Source organism: Ascaphus truei, chromosome 2 (assembly GCF_040206685.1).
Source record: "Ascaphus truei isolate aAscTru1 chromosome 2, aAscTru1.hap1, whole genome shotgun sequence".
Classification (NCBI taxonomy): domain Eukaryota; kingdom Metazoa; phylum Chordata; class Amphibia; order Anura; family Ascaphidae; genus Ascaphus; species Ascaphus truei.
The window spans coordinates 409,817,340-409,833,952 of NC_134484.1; the positions used below are offsets into that span (position 1 = coordinate 409,817,340).

General features: G+C 47.5%; 1 protein-coding gene across 4 annotated transcripts in view; it reads right to left on the minus strand.

Annotated features, from left to right (window-relative positions):
• The window catches only part of OLAH (oleoyl-ACP hydrolase), a 42,639-nt gene that overhangs the window by 25,558 nt on the left and 468 nt on the right, over positions 1-16,613 (minus strand). For 3 of the 4 annotated variants that reach the window (XM_075587438.1, XM_075587436.1, XM_075587439.1), the window contains exon 2: positions 10,463-10,593. In XM_075587438.1, coding sequence (XP_075443553.1) covers positions 10,463-10,592 — 130 coding nt within the window. In that variant the 5' untranslated portion in view covers position 10,593. Of the gene's footprint in view, positions 1-10,462; positions 10,594-15,933; positions 16,520-16,613 lie in introns of all 4 variants that reach the window. The other variant, XM_075587437.1, reaches the window with a different exon arrangement.

Sequence of the window (16,613 nt, forward strand, 5' to 3'; positions counted from 1 at the left end):
GCTGGGTATTGACATTCTTTACTCATAATTCAGGGTTTCACTATTGAATTTTCCATTGTGTGTATGTTTTCATAATAATGCATTATATAAATGTTCAGCGCTATTAAAAGAAGTCAATCTCAATTTGTCATTTTAGGTTCTGAACAGGTGTTACTCCCAGAACTGCACTGCTCTATTTTGAGCTCTAGGAACTTCTTGGTCCTAGAGATACTTACATTGTTATGTGCTAGTAAGAACAGAATACCAGATTAATGAATTCAGTGGTCACTATCCATAACCACACTATGAGGTAGTATGCACACAGCTCAAGGATTTGTAGTAAACATCAGCACTTCCCTTTAATTTCTATTCGCACAGTTATATACATTAGGCTGCGTCCAGGGTGAATGGAGCCGGGCGGAGGCGCGCTGAGGCTGAGGCCTGGCCTTAGACCGTGCGCCATCCGGGGGTGTGTCGGGAAGGGGGGGGGGCTGTGACGTCACGGAGCTGGTTCGCCCTCATTGGGCAGACCGCTCACGTGACCGCCCCTGCGCTCCCTTGAGCGCTTGAATTAAACATTTTGCTAAGACTTGCGCTTCCGCACGCTTGCGTAAGTGAGCCCCTGCTAAAGCTGCTCTCATTGCGGCTGCAGGGGCTCACTGCCGAGCAGCAGCGCGCCTCAGCACGGGTCAGCGCATAAGCGCTGACCATGCCCGAGGCCTAAGGTTGGCGGTGACCCTGCATCTAACATAGGGGAATTGTCGCCCGAAATTTGTGTTGTGTATTCATCCCTAAAGCAATAAAAGTTCTGATTTTTGTAAATAAAATAAAAAATATATATATACGTGAAATACAAAAATGACAATGGAACAAAGCAGTGATTGGTTACATAAGAGCTATGAATGCCAGACAGTTGTGGCAGTTTGACCTACATACAGTATTGTTACACAATGCATGGAAATGTGCAAACACACGAAACAGCCATCCAGTGATGGACTTTCGGAGCCAATAAATATTTACCCTTTTCCTTAGTGAATTTCTTATCGCTGCAAGATTTGTGATTTATTATAATTATTATGGGGGAGTAATACATATACAATAAATACCTTCGCTGTAGACCTCATGCTTTGAGAATCTAATGCATAAGGAGAAAACAATTACTTGCCCAGTTACATAAGAAGCAGACACCAGGGTCTATATTTATTGTATTGTATGTCTTTATTTATATAGCGCCATTAGTGTACATAGCGCTTCACAGTAGTAATACATGTGGTAATCAAATAAATAACAGATAATATAAATAACAGATCATGGGCATAAGTGCTTTAGACATAAAAGTAACATTTCGGAAGAGGAGTCCCTGCCCCGAGGAGCGTACAGTCTAATTGGTAGGTAGGGAGAACGTACAGAGACAGTAGGAGGGAGTTCTGGTAAGTGCGTCTGCAGGGTGCCAAGCTTTATGTATCATGTGTTTAGAATATCCACAGTGCTATTCATATGCTTCTTTAAGCAAGTGTGTCTTAAGGTGGGTCTTAAAGGTGGATAGAGAGGGTGCTAGTTGGGTACTGAGGGGAAGGGCATTCCAGAGGTGTGGGGCAGTCAGTGAAAAAGGTTTAAGGCGGGAGAGGGCTTTAGATACAAAGGGGGTAGAAAGAAGACATCCTTGAGAAGAACGCAAGAGTCTGGATGGTGCATACCGAGAAATTAGGGATGAGATGTAAGGAGGGGAAGAAGAATGTAAAGCTTTAAAAGTGAGGAGAAGAATGGAGTGTGAGATGCGGGATTTGATTGGAAGCCAGGAGAGGGATTTCATGAGGGGAGATGCTGAGACAGATCTAGGAAAGAGTAGAGTGATTCTGGCAGCAGCATTTAGGATAGATTGTAGGGGAGACAGGTGAGAGGCAGGAAGGCCGGACAGCAGGAGGTTACAGTAATCAAGACGGGAGAGAATGAGGGCCTGAGTCAGAGTTTTAGCAGTCGAACAACAGAGGAAAGGGAGTATCTTAGTTATATTGCGGAGGAAAAAGCGACAAGTTTTAGAAATGTTTTGAATGTGAGGGGCGAATGTGAGAGAGGAGTCGAATGTGACCCCTAGGCATATTTATGAAGAAGTTCTATGCCACAGGACACCTTCCCGCGCTGGAAGAGGTTTTATCGCATAGCACTGCATAGTAAATATGACCTTTAATCTCAGAGTCTAGGTTTAAGAGGCCAGTGCCACAATCACATGAACACTCCCTGAGAGTAATTTACTAAAGTCTCATGCTAGGATTTATTAGATAGAAAATCATTTATTTGGAAACTCCCGTACATCTCATGATTCAAGATTAAATTCCCGTTTGTGCCTTATTTGGTCAATCCTTCCTATCACAGTTCAGAAGTTCAGCAAACATTAGATATGAAAAAAGGGGTAGTTAATATTATACTAAAAAGCAGAATGGCAGTGTTAGCATAAAATGGTTATACAGCAGTCAAAATGGAGTCCCCCCTGATATATACATTATCACCTAGTGAGCGATATGTCACCCTGAAATTAGCTTCTTCTGGCTATTAAATTGATGAGCATCCAAAACCTGGGTCATCATTATGAGATGACCACGGGTCCCACACCTTAGAAATTGTAGTAGATTCCTCCCTCAGCAAAGTGATGATTTGTTCCATAAGCATTACAGTATATTCCAAAGGCATCGTTCAACGGAGTTCAGGTGAGAGACCCTGTGTCTCCACCAATGAGCTGCTATACAACAGCGTGCGCCGTAAGTATGTGGGTAACTTTTTTTCAGCCCTAGAGAGGTCTGGAGGCATCTTGTTCAAGAGGGCCATCCAAGGGTCAGGCCTTAAGGAGGAGCCCAGAATCCTATTAATCACAGCAAAAAGTTTGGGTGGTTTGGGGAAGATTTCTTTTAATGTCACATCCTTGCGTTCCGGCAACCACCAAACCTCAAATAGAAATTAGTCAACAGAAAACTTCATAACAAACTTAAAGACACTGATAATGGCACAAAACCGTGTAACAACACACGTTGCAAACTCTGCAAACATATATGCCAAGATCCCACAGCCAGTCACAACAATGGAGCACTCAATGTGAAAGGATCATACTGCTGCACATCCAGGAATGTAGTGTATATGATTCAATGCAACAAATGTGACCAAGGATGCTACATTGGAGAAACCAGCCCAAAACTTCAAGGCAGAATGAATATGCACAGACACCCATTACAACACCATGAAGAAGGAAGATACTGCTCCCCAGTGGGACATTACTTCTCACAACCAGATCATTCCATAAATGAATTAAAAATCTAAACCCTCAATTGAATGTTTAAAAGCACTCAAGAACGGAAAACATTTGAACTCAAAATGATAAGACGCTTTGACACGAAAACAAGAGGAGTTAATGCAGATATGGGGTTTCTCACACCCTATCAGAATTGTTTGTAATGATCCTGCCTGCCTCTCTGCCAATGTTCCTATCCATACCTTCCCCTCCACTGCACCCCCTGCCCCCTCCATGCTGTTCCTTGTCACTGTTTTATTACCCTTCCAATGTCTTCAAACATCACTTTCTCACCCTACCTCATCTATATCTCTGTTTTTTTCTCTTTCCTAATATCTGCTTTAGCCACAGAATCCTTTGTTAATCAGTATTGCTGACCTGAAGAGGAAAACTCTCGAAAGCTTGTCCTATGATATCAATTATTAGTCCAAATAAAAAGGTATCACCTAATACTGAAGTACTCATTTATTCTGCACTATCGCAATTGGACTAACACGGCTTTTTCCATTATATATATATATATATATATATATATATATATATATATATATATATATATATATATATATATATAAAAGAGAAAGAAGAGAGAGCGCACGCCCCATAACGTAAAAAGGTAGATTTAATGTAAAAGGGAGGGGAAAAGAAATGCATTCACAAGAGTAAAATTCAATAAAGCAATTTGTGAATAAATCACCACCATCCGGTCTCTGCACTGCAAACGTCCGCAGATATAAGCTCCCTCAGGGCTGCATGTAGATAGCACTGCTCACAGGAGGCCAGAGGTGTAGTTCGCCGACTGGAAATCAGTCCACGAGGTCCCAGAGATCGCCTCTCCAACTTGAATGGCCGCAGTATTGGTCTAGCGCTCAGTGCGGCCACATGCGCAGTGTCGTGATGACGTAATGGAGCAATCGTATTCCCTGACGCGTTTCGTCACTAGAAAGTCGCCCTCTGGTGCCGAAACGCGTCAGGGAATCCGATTGCGCCATTACGTCATCACGACGCTGCGCATGTGGCCGCACTGAGCGCGAGACCAATACTGCGGCCATTCAAGTTGGAGAGGCGATCTCTGGGACCTCATGGACTGATTTCCAGTCGGCGAACTACACCTCTGGCCTCCTGTGAGCAGTGCTATCTTCACGCAGCCCTGAGGGAGCTTATATTTGCGGACGTTTGCAGTGCAGAAACCGGATGGTGGTGATTTATTCACAAATTGCTTTATTGAATTTTACTCTTGTGAGTGCATTTCTTTCCCCCCCCCCCTTCCCCTCCCTTTTACATGAAATCTACCTTTTTACGATATGGGGCGTGCGCTCTCTCTTCTTTCTCTTTTCTAGGTATCCCTTGGATGTGGTTCATCCAATTTGAGAGCAGCCGGAGACCCCCATACCAGCACCAATTATCTAATATATTCATGGACTGAATCAAAAGGACTGGTTCGACCTTTTACCTCTTTTTTACATTTTTTGCACTTACACATTTTTTTCATAATTTTGTGAAGTTTATTGTGTTATGCATTTTGTTAATATTGATTGTGTATTTTAGATATAGTTATACTTTGCATATTTTACACCGTTTAGTTCACTCTATCACTTTAGTCACCATTAAGGTTTATTACTATCTATACTCTGGCGCTACAATTTCTGTTTCCTTCATATATATATATATGTCGACATAGTTTTTGACTTCTTCTAGTTGTATACCATTTATTTCAACCTTTGCAGACTTGGCACGTTTGTTGAACATCACTTCGGTCTTGCTGAGATTCATACAGAGTCCCACATTCTTACTTGCTTTGGTGAGTTCTCCAATTTCTTGCTTGAGATCTCCTGGACTTGGAGCAAATCGTTTGCGACTCAAATATTCACAGTTGATTTAGATTAATTTTGCTTCCCAATCTAAAGGTCTTGAACAACCTCCCATTGCTAGCAAACCCTGAACAACCACTTCTCCCTTCACCGTTGATGCATATATCATACATCGCGAAATGTGAGTGGTAGTATCTATTTGTATATATACACACGTGCACACCACATGCCAAAGGGCTATGCTGCAAGACATAAGTAGCAAATCAATAAATGTATCAAACACTTGGCAAAAGGAAGCAGAACAATAATAGTTACAGAAAACCATTGAGACACAGATTGTAACAATCATGTGGATACAATCAGGTCACATAATGAACATAAATCAAAAGTAATAATAAAAAAATAGACCAATAAGCTCTGTAACAGAGTCAGGGGCGGGCTGACCAGGGGGGCCAAGGGGAAATTTCCCCCGGGGTCAGCCGGAATTGAACATTTTGGGCCGGTGGAGGGGAGGAGAGAAGGATCTCTGTGCAGCATCTCTCCGACCATTAGGTGGTGCTGCAGTTCCTTCTCTCAGGCTGGCTACTCTCCTGTACAATGGGAAGGTAAGTGTATATATGTACAGTATGGTGTATGTGGATAAATGATCTGTGTATACGTGTACATGCATAAATGGTGTGTGTGTGAGTAGATGTATATGTGTATATATGGTGTGTGTGTATAGATGTATATATCGCATGTATCTATAGATGTATGTGTGTATATATGGTGTATGTGTGTGTACAGATGTATATATAATGTATATATGGTGTGTGTGTATAGATGTATATATGGCATGTATCTATAGATGTATGTGTGTATATATGGTGTATGTGTGTGTACAGATGTATATATAATGTATATATGGTGTGTGTGTATAGATGTATATATGGCATGTATCTATAGATGTATGTGTGTATATATGGTGTATGTGTGTGTACAGATGTATATATAATGTATATGTATATACAAGTACGTGGGTATAGAGGTATATTTGTATATATACGATGTGTATAGATGTGTGTGTGTGTATGTGTATGTGTGTATGTGTATGTGTGTATAGATGTGTGTGTATGTGTGTATAGATGTGTGTGTGTGTAAAAAATTCAGGCACACACAGGATTGAAAAAAAAACTTTATGGCTTATATGGCTTTCTTGAGAAAGGCTTATGTATAAGTCAAAGCGTTGATTAAATAAATTGCTATTTTGCATTCAAATCCTGTGAGTGATTTCATTTTACACACACACACGCACGCACGCACGCACGCACGCACGCACGCACGCACGCACGCACACACACACACACACACACACACACACACACACACACACACACACACTGTGTGTGTAATGCACCAACTGATGCAATAAAGTGTGTTAAATCTGTATGTATATGGTACATATTTGTTGTGTGTGTCTATGTATATAATTACATGCATAGTATGTGTCATGTGGGCGTCACTGTGTATGGTGCGTCTCTCCGGTGTGCGCGTCGGTGTATGGTGCGTGTCTCTGTGTATATTGTGTTGGCTGCCTGGTTCTTAGGCCAGTTTGTTGGGCTTGCTGAAGTCCCATGACTATCTGGTCCCCAGGGATATGCCACTATTCACTATCATCTGATTTTTTGTTTTTCACTCAAAGGTGCTGGGCATAATGGGGTTAAAAAGTTCCAAATACTGTACAGTGCGACAGAATTTCTGCTCTAATTGTGGTTTCCGGTGCCCTTTTTACTTTAGTTCAATGTACACAACAATGCTTGCTTTGGTACATCTTGGGATGTATCACTATACTTGGGTTGCCTAGATGGGTCATTACTACTGAGTATAGCAGGCCTGTCAAACGCAGAATAGCTTGGGGCACGATTCTTAACTCAAGACTGCAAGACTCGGGCTGCACCAGAATGTCTTTTTTTAGAAACAGTCAGTATATAACCTACACTTTTTTCTTGCGGTTTCCTTATTAAAAATAAGTAAACGTCGCTGGTATCTGTGTCTCATCCATTCATTCTACCTCAACCTCTCTCATTCCTTCTCTCTCCCCTCCCATCCCCTCCCTTCTCCCCCCATCCATTCTCTCTCCCCCCCATTCCTTCTCTCTCTCTCTCCCCCCATCCCTTCTCTCTCTCTCCCCCCATCCCTTCTCTCTATCTACCCCCATCCCTTCTCTCTCTCTCCCCCATCCCTTCTCTCTCTCCCCCATCCCTTCTCACTCCCACCCCCATCCCTTCTCTCTCCCACCCATCCCTTCTCACTCCCCCTCCCAATCCTTCTCACTCCCCCCATCCCTTCTCACTCCCCCCATCCCTTCTCACCCCCCCATCCCTTCTCACCCCCCCCCATCCCTTCTCACCCCCCCATCCCTTCTCACACCCCCCCATCCCTTCTCACTCCCCCCCATCCCTTCTAACTCCCCCCATCCCTTCTCACGCCCCCCCATCCCTTCTCACACCCCCCCCATCCCTTCTCACACCCCCCATCCCTTCTCACACCCCCCCATCCCTTCTCACTCCCCCCCATCCCTTCTCACTCCCCGCATCCCTTCTCTCTCCTCCTCCCAACCCTTCTCCCTCCCAACCCTTCTCCCTCCCCCTCCCAACCCTTCTCTCTCTCCCACCCATCCCTTCTCTCTCCCCCCTCCATTCCCTCTCCTCCTCCCAACCCTGGTCTCTCTCTCCCCATCCCTTTTCACTCCCACCCCCATTCCTTCTCTCTCCCACCCATCCCTTCTATCTCCCCCGTCCCAGCCCTTCTCTCCCCCTCCCAACCCTTCTCTCTCCCCCATCCCTTTTCTCTTCCCCCATCCCCTCTCTCTTTCCCCCATCCCTTCTCTCTTTCCCCCCATCCCTTCTCTCTTTCCCCCCATCCCTTCTCTCTCACCCCATCCCTTCTCTCTCGCCCCCATCCCTTCTCTCTCTCCCCCCAATCCCTTCTCTCCCCCATCCCTTCTCACTCCCACCCCATTCCTTCTCTCTCCCACCCCCATTCCTTCTCTCTCCCACCCCCATTCCTTCTCTCTCCCACCCATCCCTTCTATCTCCCCCATCCCAGCCCTTCTCTCCCCCTCCCAAACCTTCTCTCTCCCCCATCCCTTCTCTCTTCCCCCATCCCTTCTCTCTTTCCTCCATCCCTTCTCTCTTTCCCCCCATCCCTTCTCTCTTTCCCCCCATCCCTTCTCTCTCTCCCCATCCCTTCTCTCTCGCCCCCATCCCTTCTCTCTCTCCCCCCAATCCCTTCTCTCCCCCATCCCTTCTCACTCCCACCCCATTCCGTCTCTCCCACCCCCATTCCTTCTCTCTCCCACCCATCCCTTCTCACTCCCCCATCCCTTCTATCTCCCCCCTCCTAATCCTTCTCTCCCCCTCCCAACCCTTCTCTCTCCCAGTCCTTCTCTCTCCCCCACCCCTTCTCTCTTCTCCCATCCCTTCTCTCTTTCCCCCCATCCCTTCTCTCTCTCCCCATCCCTTCTCTCGCCCCCATCCCTTCTCTCTCTCCCCCCAATCCCTTCTCTCCCCCATCCCTTCTCACTCCCACCCCATTCCGTCTCTCTCCCACCCCCATTCCTTCTCTCTCCCACACATCCCTTCTCACTCCCCCATCCCTTCTATCTCCCCCCTCCTAATCCTTCTCTCCCCCTCCCAACCCTTCTCTCTCCCAGTCCTTCTCTCTCCCCCCACCCCTTCTCTCTTCTCCCATCCCTTCTCTCTTTCCCCCCATCCCTTCTCTCTCTCCCCCATCCCTTCTCTCTCTCCCCCATCCCTTCTCTCTCTCTCCCCCAATCCCTTCTCTCTCCCCCCAATCCCTTCTCTCCCCCCAATCCCTTCTCTCCCCCCCCCAATCCCTTCTCTCACTCCCCCCCAATCCCTTCTCTCCCCCCAATCCCTTCTCTCCCCCCAATCCCTTCTCTCCCCCCCCCAATCCCTTCTCTCACTCTCTGCCTCACTTTGCTCTCCCAGTTGCTCTCTCTGCTCTCCCAGTCGCGCTCTCCCTGCTCTCCCAGTCACTCTCTCTCTGCTCTCCCAGTCGCTCTCTCTGCTCTCCCAGTCGCTCTCTCTGCTCTCCCAGTCGCTCTCTCTGCTCTCCCAGTCGCTCTCTCTGCTCTCCCAGTCGCTCTCTGCTCTCCCAGTCGCTCTCTCTGCTCTCCCAGTCGCGCTCTCTCTGCTCTCCCAGTCACTCTCTCTGCTCTCCCAGTCGCGCTCTCTCTGCTCTCCCAGTCGCGCTCTCTCTGCTCTCCCAGTCGCGCTCTCTCTGCTCTCCCAGTCGCGCTCTCTCTGCTCTCCCAGTCGCGCTCTCTCTGCTCTCCCAGTCGCTCTCCCCCTTCCCTGTCTTTCGCCAATCCCATCTCTCTCCTTCTCTCCCCCACCATAGACACACACACATGATACCCCCCTGCCCCACAATAAACAAACACACACACACAATACCCCCATATTACCCCCTTCCGCCACAATACCCTCTCCCCCACAATAGCTCCACACCTGCCCCAACCTCAACACCTTACCTTGGGGAAACCTGCGGTGCCACGCTGCCTTCTGCTAGCGCGCACCAGGGAGGAAGAGGTGCGCACCAGCGGGGGAAGAGGTGCGCACCAGCAGGGGAAGAGGTGCGCACCAGAGGGGGAAGAGGTGAGCACCAGCGGGGGAAGAGGGGCGCACCAGTGGGGGAAGAAGTGAGCACCAGCAGGGGAAGAGGTGAGCACAAGCGGGGGAAGAGGTGAGCACCAGCGGGGGAAGAGGTGCGCACCAGCGGGGGAAGAGGTGCGCACCAGCAGGGGAAGAGGTGCGCACCAGCAGGGGAAGAGGTGCGCACCAGCGGGGGAAGAGGTGAGCACCAGCGGGGGAAGAGGGGCGCACCAGTGGGGGAAGAGGTGAGCACCAGCAGGGGAAGAGGTGAGCACAAGAGGGGGAAGAGGTGCGCACCAGCGGGGGAAGAGGTGAGCACCAGCGGGGGAAGAGGTGAGCACCAGCGGGGGAAGAGGTGAGCACCAGCGGGGGAAGAGGTGGGCACCAGCGGGGGAAGAGGTGCGCACCAGCGGGGGAAGAGGTGAGCACCAGCGGGGAAAGAGGGGCGCACCAGCGGGGGAAGAGGTGCGCACCAGCGGGGGAAGAGGTGAGCACCAGCGGGGGAAGAGGAGGGTACACGCACCAGCAGGGGAAGAGGAGGGTACACGCACCAGCGGGGGAAGAGAGGGTACTCGCACCAGCGGTGGAGACGGCCCGGAAGCAACTTCCAGCACTCGCCGGGCCCCCGCAGTCACGGGACTCCTGCCCCAGCTCTCCCCCGTCGGCTCGCGGGCAGCACGGCGACACCTTGTGCGCCCCGCAAATTTGACAGCCCTGGAACAAAGTGTACAAACCTTCTATTGAATCATCAAACAGCTTTCCCCAAAGTGCGGAATATATCGATCCTCCTCCAGCCCACGGGAAGCATATTAGTCTTGTGACAGCATTGGGTCTTCTATAGTAGCAGGTTACAAGTTTGTCCATCCTTAAAGAAACAAGCCAATAAAATCTGACATCAGAACAATGCAATTGTTGCAAATATATGCAGTTATATTTTACTTGTTATACTCATGTGTTGCTTCCATTTAAGGCTGCGATAATAGTAGACGCGACGGTGCATGCGATTTCGAGCGCTGCGAGAGCAAAGTGCAGCCGCTGTTACGGGCCGGCCATAGTAGGTGCGATGCAGAGCGAGCACGCGGCAGATTTAACGCTGGGACGGTAGGTGCTAGGAGGGTAAGAGGAGCAGATCTGCACTCACATCAGACAGGGCAGCTGCTGCAGGGTCAGATTTCAGCCAAATGGGGCGCTACTGAGCTCCGCTTGGCTGGCCTCTGTTCTCCTCTCTGCTCCAGAGTCCAGCCCCAGTTCTTTATTTGTGTGCTGGTAATTGGATTTGGGGTGGTAATTGTTTCTGGGGGGTGGTAGTTGTATCAGGGGAGTATTAGTGCTAATTGTATCTGGGGGTAATGGCAATTGAATCTGCGGGAGGTAGTGGTGGTCTCTGTATCTGCGTGGGTGTATAGCAATGTCTGTATCTGGAGGGGGGGTGTACTGGTGTCTGTATCTGGGGGGTGTAGAGGTGTCTGTATTTGGGGGGGTAGTGGTGTCTGTATCTGGTGGTAGTGGTGTCTGTATCGGGGGGGGGTTCCTGGTGTCTGTATCTGGGGGGGTTAGTGTAGCGGTATCTGTATCTGGGGGGTTAGTGGTGTCTGTATCCGTGGGGGTAGTGGTGCCTGTATCCTGGGGTGTGGGGAGGGGGGTATTGGTGTCTGTATCTGGAGGGTGAGGGTGGGTTGTAGTGGTGTCTGTATCTGGGGGGGGGGGGTAGTGGTTGTATCTGGGGGGTTAGTAGTGTCTGTATCTGGGGGGTAGTAGTGTCTGTATCTGGGGGGGTAGTAGTGTCTGTATCTGGGGGGTAGTAGTGTCTGTATCTGGGGGGTAGCAGTGTCTGTATCTGGGGGGGGAGTAATAGTTTCTGTATCTGGGGGGGGTAATAGTGTCTGTATCTGGTGGGTAGCAGTGTCTGTATCTGGGGGGGAGTAATAGTTTCTGTATCTGGGGGGGGGTAATAGTGTCTGTATCTGTGGGGGGTAGTGTTGTCTGTTATCGGGGGTGGGGGGTTGTGGTTGTGTAGAGTGAGAGAGGAAGAGAGGGGGGGAAAGAGAAATACAGGTATGAAAGGGAAGGGCTCGCAAGACCATCAACAGCAGGGGGGGGAAACTAATCATGGCCCCCCAGGAAATATGTTGGCAGCCTTGGATATGTGTATGTATATTGCATGTATGTGATATGTATGAGTGTGTGCATCGTGCATGTATCTGTTGCGTTTGTGTGCATTTTGTGTATCTCGTGTACGTGCTCTTTGTGCATGATGCATATGTATGTGTGTATGGTTCAAATATCTGGCATGTATATTTTTGTGTACATTATCTTTATGTTTGTGAGGTTGCATAGGATGAGTGAGACCCAGGTTGGTGGGATATGCTTGCCATCCAGCCAAGAATGTGCCAGCCCGTTAGTTATTAACATTCTACTCACTAAACAACGTCGATACTGGCAATATCAAGCAGTCGCCATTAAATACTGGTAATTTGTATCACCTAGCCCAGGACGATCTTACCTATGTATATAATGGCTGCTATAGACATTGGCAAGATAAGACTAGTCAACCTTAAATGCATGATAAAAATACATAGACAATGATGAACTTAAATATGTAATAACCCCTTAGAAACCACAATGGTCAACTATTAATGTCAACCCACTTGGGCTACTGAATACTTAACATTTGCAGATATCGATGTTTTACTTTTGGTTTCTAAGGTCGTGGCCATAGTCCAAGCGATGTAGCACGCGCCGCGAACAAAAAGCCTTGTGTAACAGGGGAGTTATCCCTGTTCAGGAAATGTGCCTCTAATCCAGCAGTGTGGTGGTTAACTGCTGGTAGTCAATTAACCAACACCACCTGCCTGATTAGGTTTTTTAGAAAAGCCTGTCTTTGAGACAGGAAGTGAGATTGTTCCTGAGTCTCACAAGCTGTGAGACTGGCCATGGGGACAGATGTCTTGAGCCTGCCAGAAGAAACAGCAGAGCTGCTTGCAAGAAATTGGAGAATTCGTCCCGCGAATAATCGAATATCCAGAGGGCCCAAGGCAGAAGTCGTGTATCCCAAAGAAGTGTCTGTCCGGTGCCAACAGTGAGGAACCCTCAACCAATCATCCCAGGGAAGCGGAGCTGGAACCAGTGAGTGACGATCCCTTGACCAGCCCTGAAGACGCCCTGAAAATTGCCAGGCGTGACTGTGATCTACTCCGGGAACAATTGACACTTGAGAGGGAAGATAATGCTGAGTTACAGAAGACGGTGCTTGCAATGTACTCTGAATCTGGAACAGAATTGGACGATCTCAAGACTGAGCTAGATACTGCAAATGCTACTATTTCCGCCATGGATGAAAAGCAGAGCCAATCTGATAAAATGATGGCTAAGCTGAAGCGGAAGTATGAGGAGGCACTAAAGCAGATGACAGTCTTTCAGCAACAGGTTCACACTCTTCGCGTAGAGCTGAATGCCTCACAACAGGAGGTCAATAGTGTCCGGACAGAGGTGGACGTATCTCAGAAAGAGGTTCAGACACTCCGCAGAGCACTGGATGCCTCACATCATGAGACCAACAGCTGCCGCACAGACCTGGAAGTCTCCAGAAAGGAACTACACAGTCTCACTGAGGAGCTGGACATTTCTAAAGAAACTATTGTCAATCTTAATACAGATCTCAAAGTCTCTCAGAAGAAGCTTCAGCCCCTCAACCTAGAGAAAGAAGTCTTACGCCAGAGACTGTCATTCTCAAAGCAGATGTGCGTAAATGGAAGGAGGACTGCAAGGAGGCCCTGAATCATACAGAGACTGAAAAAGGAGAAAATTTAAGATTAAAAAGAGAAAACTTAGAACTGGAAGAAGAAATTTTTCATTTGACAGACGACGTCAAGGAAAAGAAGGAAAGGCTGCACGAGCTTAAAGAAATAAATAGACTTTTGGAAGGTAAGAAGTTTGAAGCAGAGCACCGACTGCAGAACCAACTGCAAGGTCTACGTACGCACCTCCAGATGGCCGAGGAGAAGCAGCGAACTCTGCAGGAAGACAATCTGCTGGCTGTTAAAGAAATACAGGTGCTGCAGGAACGTCTGATTACCCAGTATGTCCCCGCAAAGCAGCATGAGAAACTAAAGGCTACTCTGAGCCTCACCAAAGCATCGCTAGAGGCCAAGCTTAGAACCCAGGTGACCCGGCACAAAAGGGAGCACAAGAAGGTCCAGAAACTGAGACAAGTAACTGTGGCCCGAGCAAAGAAATTCATAGTGCTTCACAATGCAGTGAAAATGTGGAAGCAAGCTCAGAGAAAACAAAGGGTGCAGATAAATTCCCTGAGAAGAGATTTGCAAGACGCACTCAAAAAACAGGGATCTCTCGCGGGTGAGCTTACAGTTCTACAAGGACAAGTATTGACCCTGACTAAGCGTCAGTATCCCACAGCCACAAAAACCCATGAAGACAAGGGTACAATAAGAGCTGGGAATACCGCTCGTCTGAAAAACAAGGTTGCAAAATTTGAACCACCTAAACAAGCACTAGCAAGACCTTCAGCCACCCAACAGGCAATAAAAGAAGGTACACGTGCTGAATCAAAACCAGAAGAATCCTTAGCTGATGAAGCTGAAAAGATGGGGCATTCTCTGGAAGTGGATATGGATTTGCAATTTAATCCGAAAGAGGCTGAACCAGCAACTCCATCAAGTGGAAAAAGTGCAGAGAGACAGCTTCAAGAGCGGAAAAATCAAAGGGCTTTTTTTAAACGCTCTGCAACTGCTGCCATACAGTCTGCCTACAATAAAACAAGCACCCGACGCGAGGGAAATCTCATGGCCGCGCACGTAGCAAAAAGACTATACTTAGAAAGTCCTCCTCGAGCGACTGAGGAGTGCTGATCTCAAGCACCTTCGGGAGACACGAATAAACTGGAGAAAGGGCTCCAATCCCAGCGGAACTGAGGGTTCTCTTCCTCCATCCACTCTCATTCAAGTCACAGAGATATCTAGAATGAGAGTGGAAGGATGGGCTTTGGCTGTGGCAAGCCCGAGCTTCCCACAAACAGGGGAGGTATGTAACAGGGGAGTTATCCCTGTTCAGGAAATGTGCCTCTAATCCAGCAGTGTGGTGGTTAACTGCTGGTAGTCAATTAACCAACACCACCTGCCTGATTAGGTTTCTTAGAAAAGCCTGTGTTTGAGACAGGAAGTGGGATTGTTCCTGAGTCTCACAAGCTGTGAGACTGGCCATGGGGACAGATGTCTTGAGCCTGCCAGAAGAAACAGCAGAGCTGCTTGCAAGACACAGGGGAAAACACCTCTAAACCTGAATGCTGACAAAACCTGAGGAAAAAGGCAGCAACCCAGGAACAGAGAAGACTTTCCCTCCAAGCACAAGAAACAGATAAGACTTTCCTTTATAAGACTTTTGGTATATCTGCTCATATCAAGATATATGTTTGGGGCTGGGAGACATACTTATCTAAAGGGAGTTGTGGATTGCATAGGTTTCGCTAGAAATACTCCCAAGTGAATAGAAGCTTTGTTTGACCCCTTGTTTGGATGGTTTTCTGATGTTAAGGAAACAGGCGCAATAAAAGCCTTATTTAATTTCATCATAACAAGTCTCCCTTGCATACCTCTGTGCGCGTTCCTCCTACACCTTGCCTCAATGGGGATGGCCATAGAGCGCATGCGCCGGCGCTGCCAACTTTTCACGCGACAGACAGCCGGGTTACGTGCGCAGTTCAGCCAATGATGGCGAACCGCCACATGATGTCACAGGCATGCCTCCCCAATGCGTCTAGGTATCGCATCCCCTAGGTCACAATTGCCTCTGCTGCAAGCGTGCGTGATGTCACGTGCTCCGTCGCGCGCGCCCGCTTAGTATGGCCTCGACCTTATTTGCAGGGTGTTTATGTTGTATGTTAACCCCTTTGGTGCCTGAGGTCATTCCACTGTTATACATTGGTAGCCTTAGGCACCAAATAGGTTCAAATCAAAGGATAAAATCACTGAACCCATTTTCCATAAAGTAAACACTAACACAAAGAAAAATTTGCGTTGACGCCTGCACCATATTATCAATGTAAGAGCGAGCACCCAACACATTGCTAACCAGTGTATTCCTTAGAGCTGGTAGAGGTATTTTTTTTAATGCAAGTAAAAAAGGTGAACAAAAATGTAGCAGTGACACAGAATTAAATATATCCCATTGCAATATGTGCATCGTGTACCTTTCTTATTGACATTTTCCAAACCGCTGACGCACAGCGTGCACATTTTAATTTTATATGCAGGATTGAATCAGGGTGTCTCTGGAGCTGAACCCCATTAATTTAAGCGTTAAAAAACAGTAAAGTATGATCTAATATTACACAACTGATTTAAAAAAAAACCCCATAATATTTTGAATGTTCAGCGTCAAATCTGGCGCGTCATTTAACACAAGATTCGATCCACCACGTTAATGTGTGCAACAATGTTGACTACGTCTGTAACATGATCTTCAGCAGTTACGTTCCTCAATGAGAAAATAAAAAAATGATACATATGTTTGGTTGATTTCTTGGAAGTTTGTTTTGAAATCTCTGTTCATCTGTCTCCAAAAATGTATCGCAATCTACAATAAATCTGCATTTCTTCAGAACCGACACAGCTACCAAAAGTTTGAACTAGTCTTTTTCGTCAAAGCAGCAATCCGGGCATATTAGCCCTTTTATTTTCTCTTTAATGGCAGGGGAACCAGAGTTCCTCCGGAGCCGAACCGCGTTGTTTTCAGCTCCAGGGACTCCCTGTTCCTTTTCACTGGAGTTTCAAGAGCTGAAAAAAAACAAAAAGTGGTTCAGCTCCTGCACACACCACTGTTCCCATCCTGTAAACAAAAGACAAGAAAATGACCCCCATCGCACCCTCC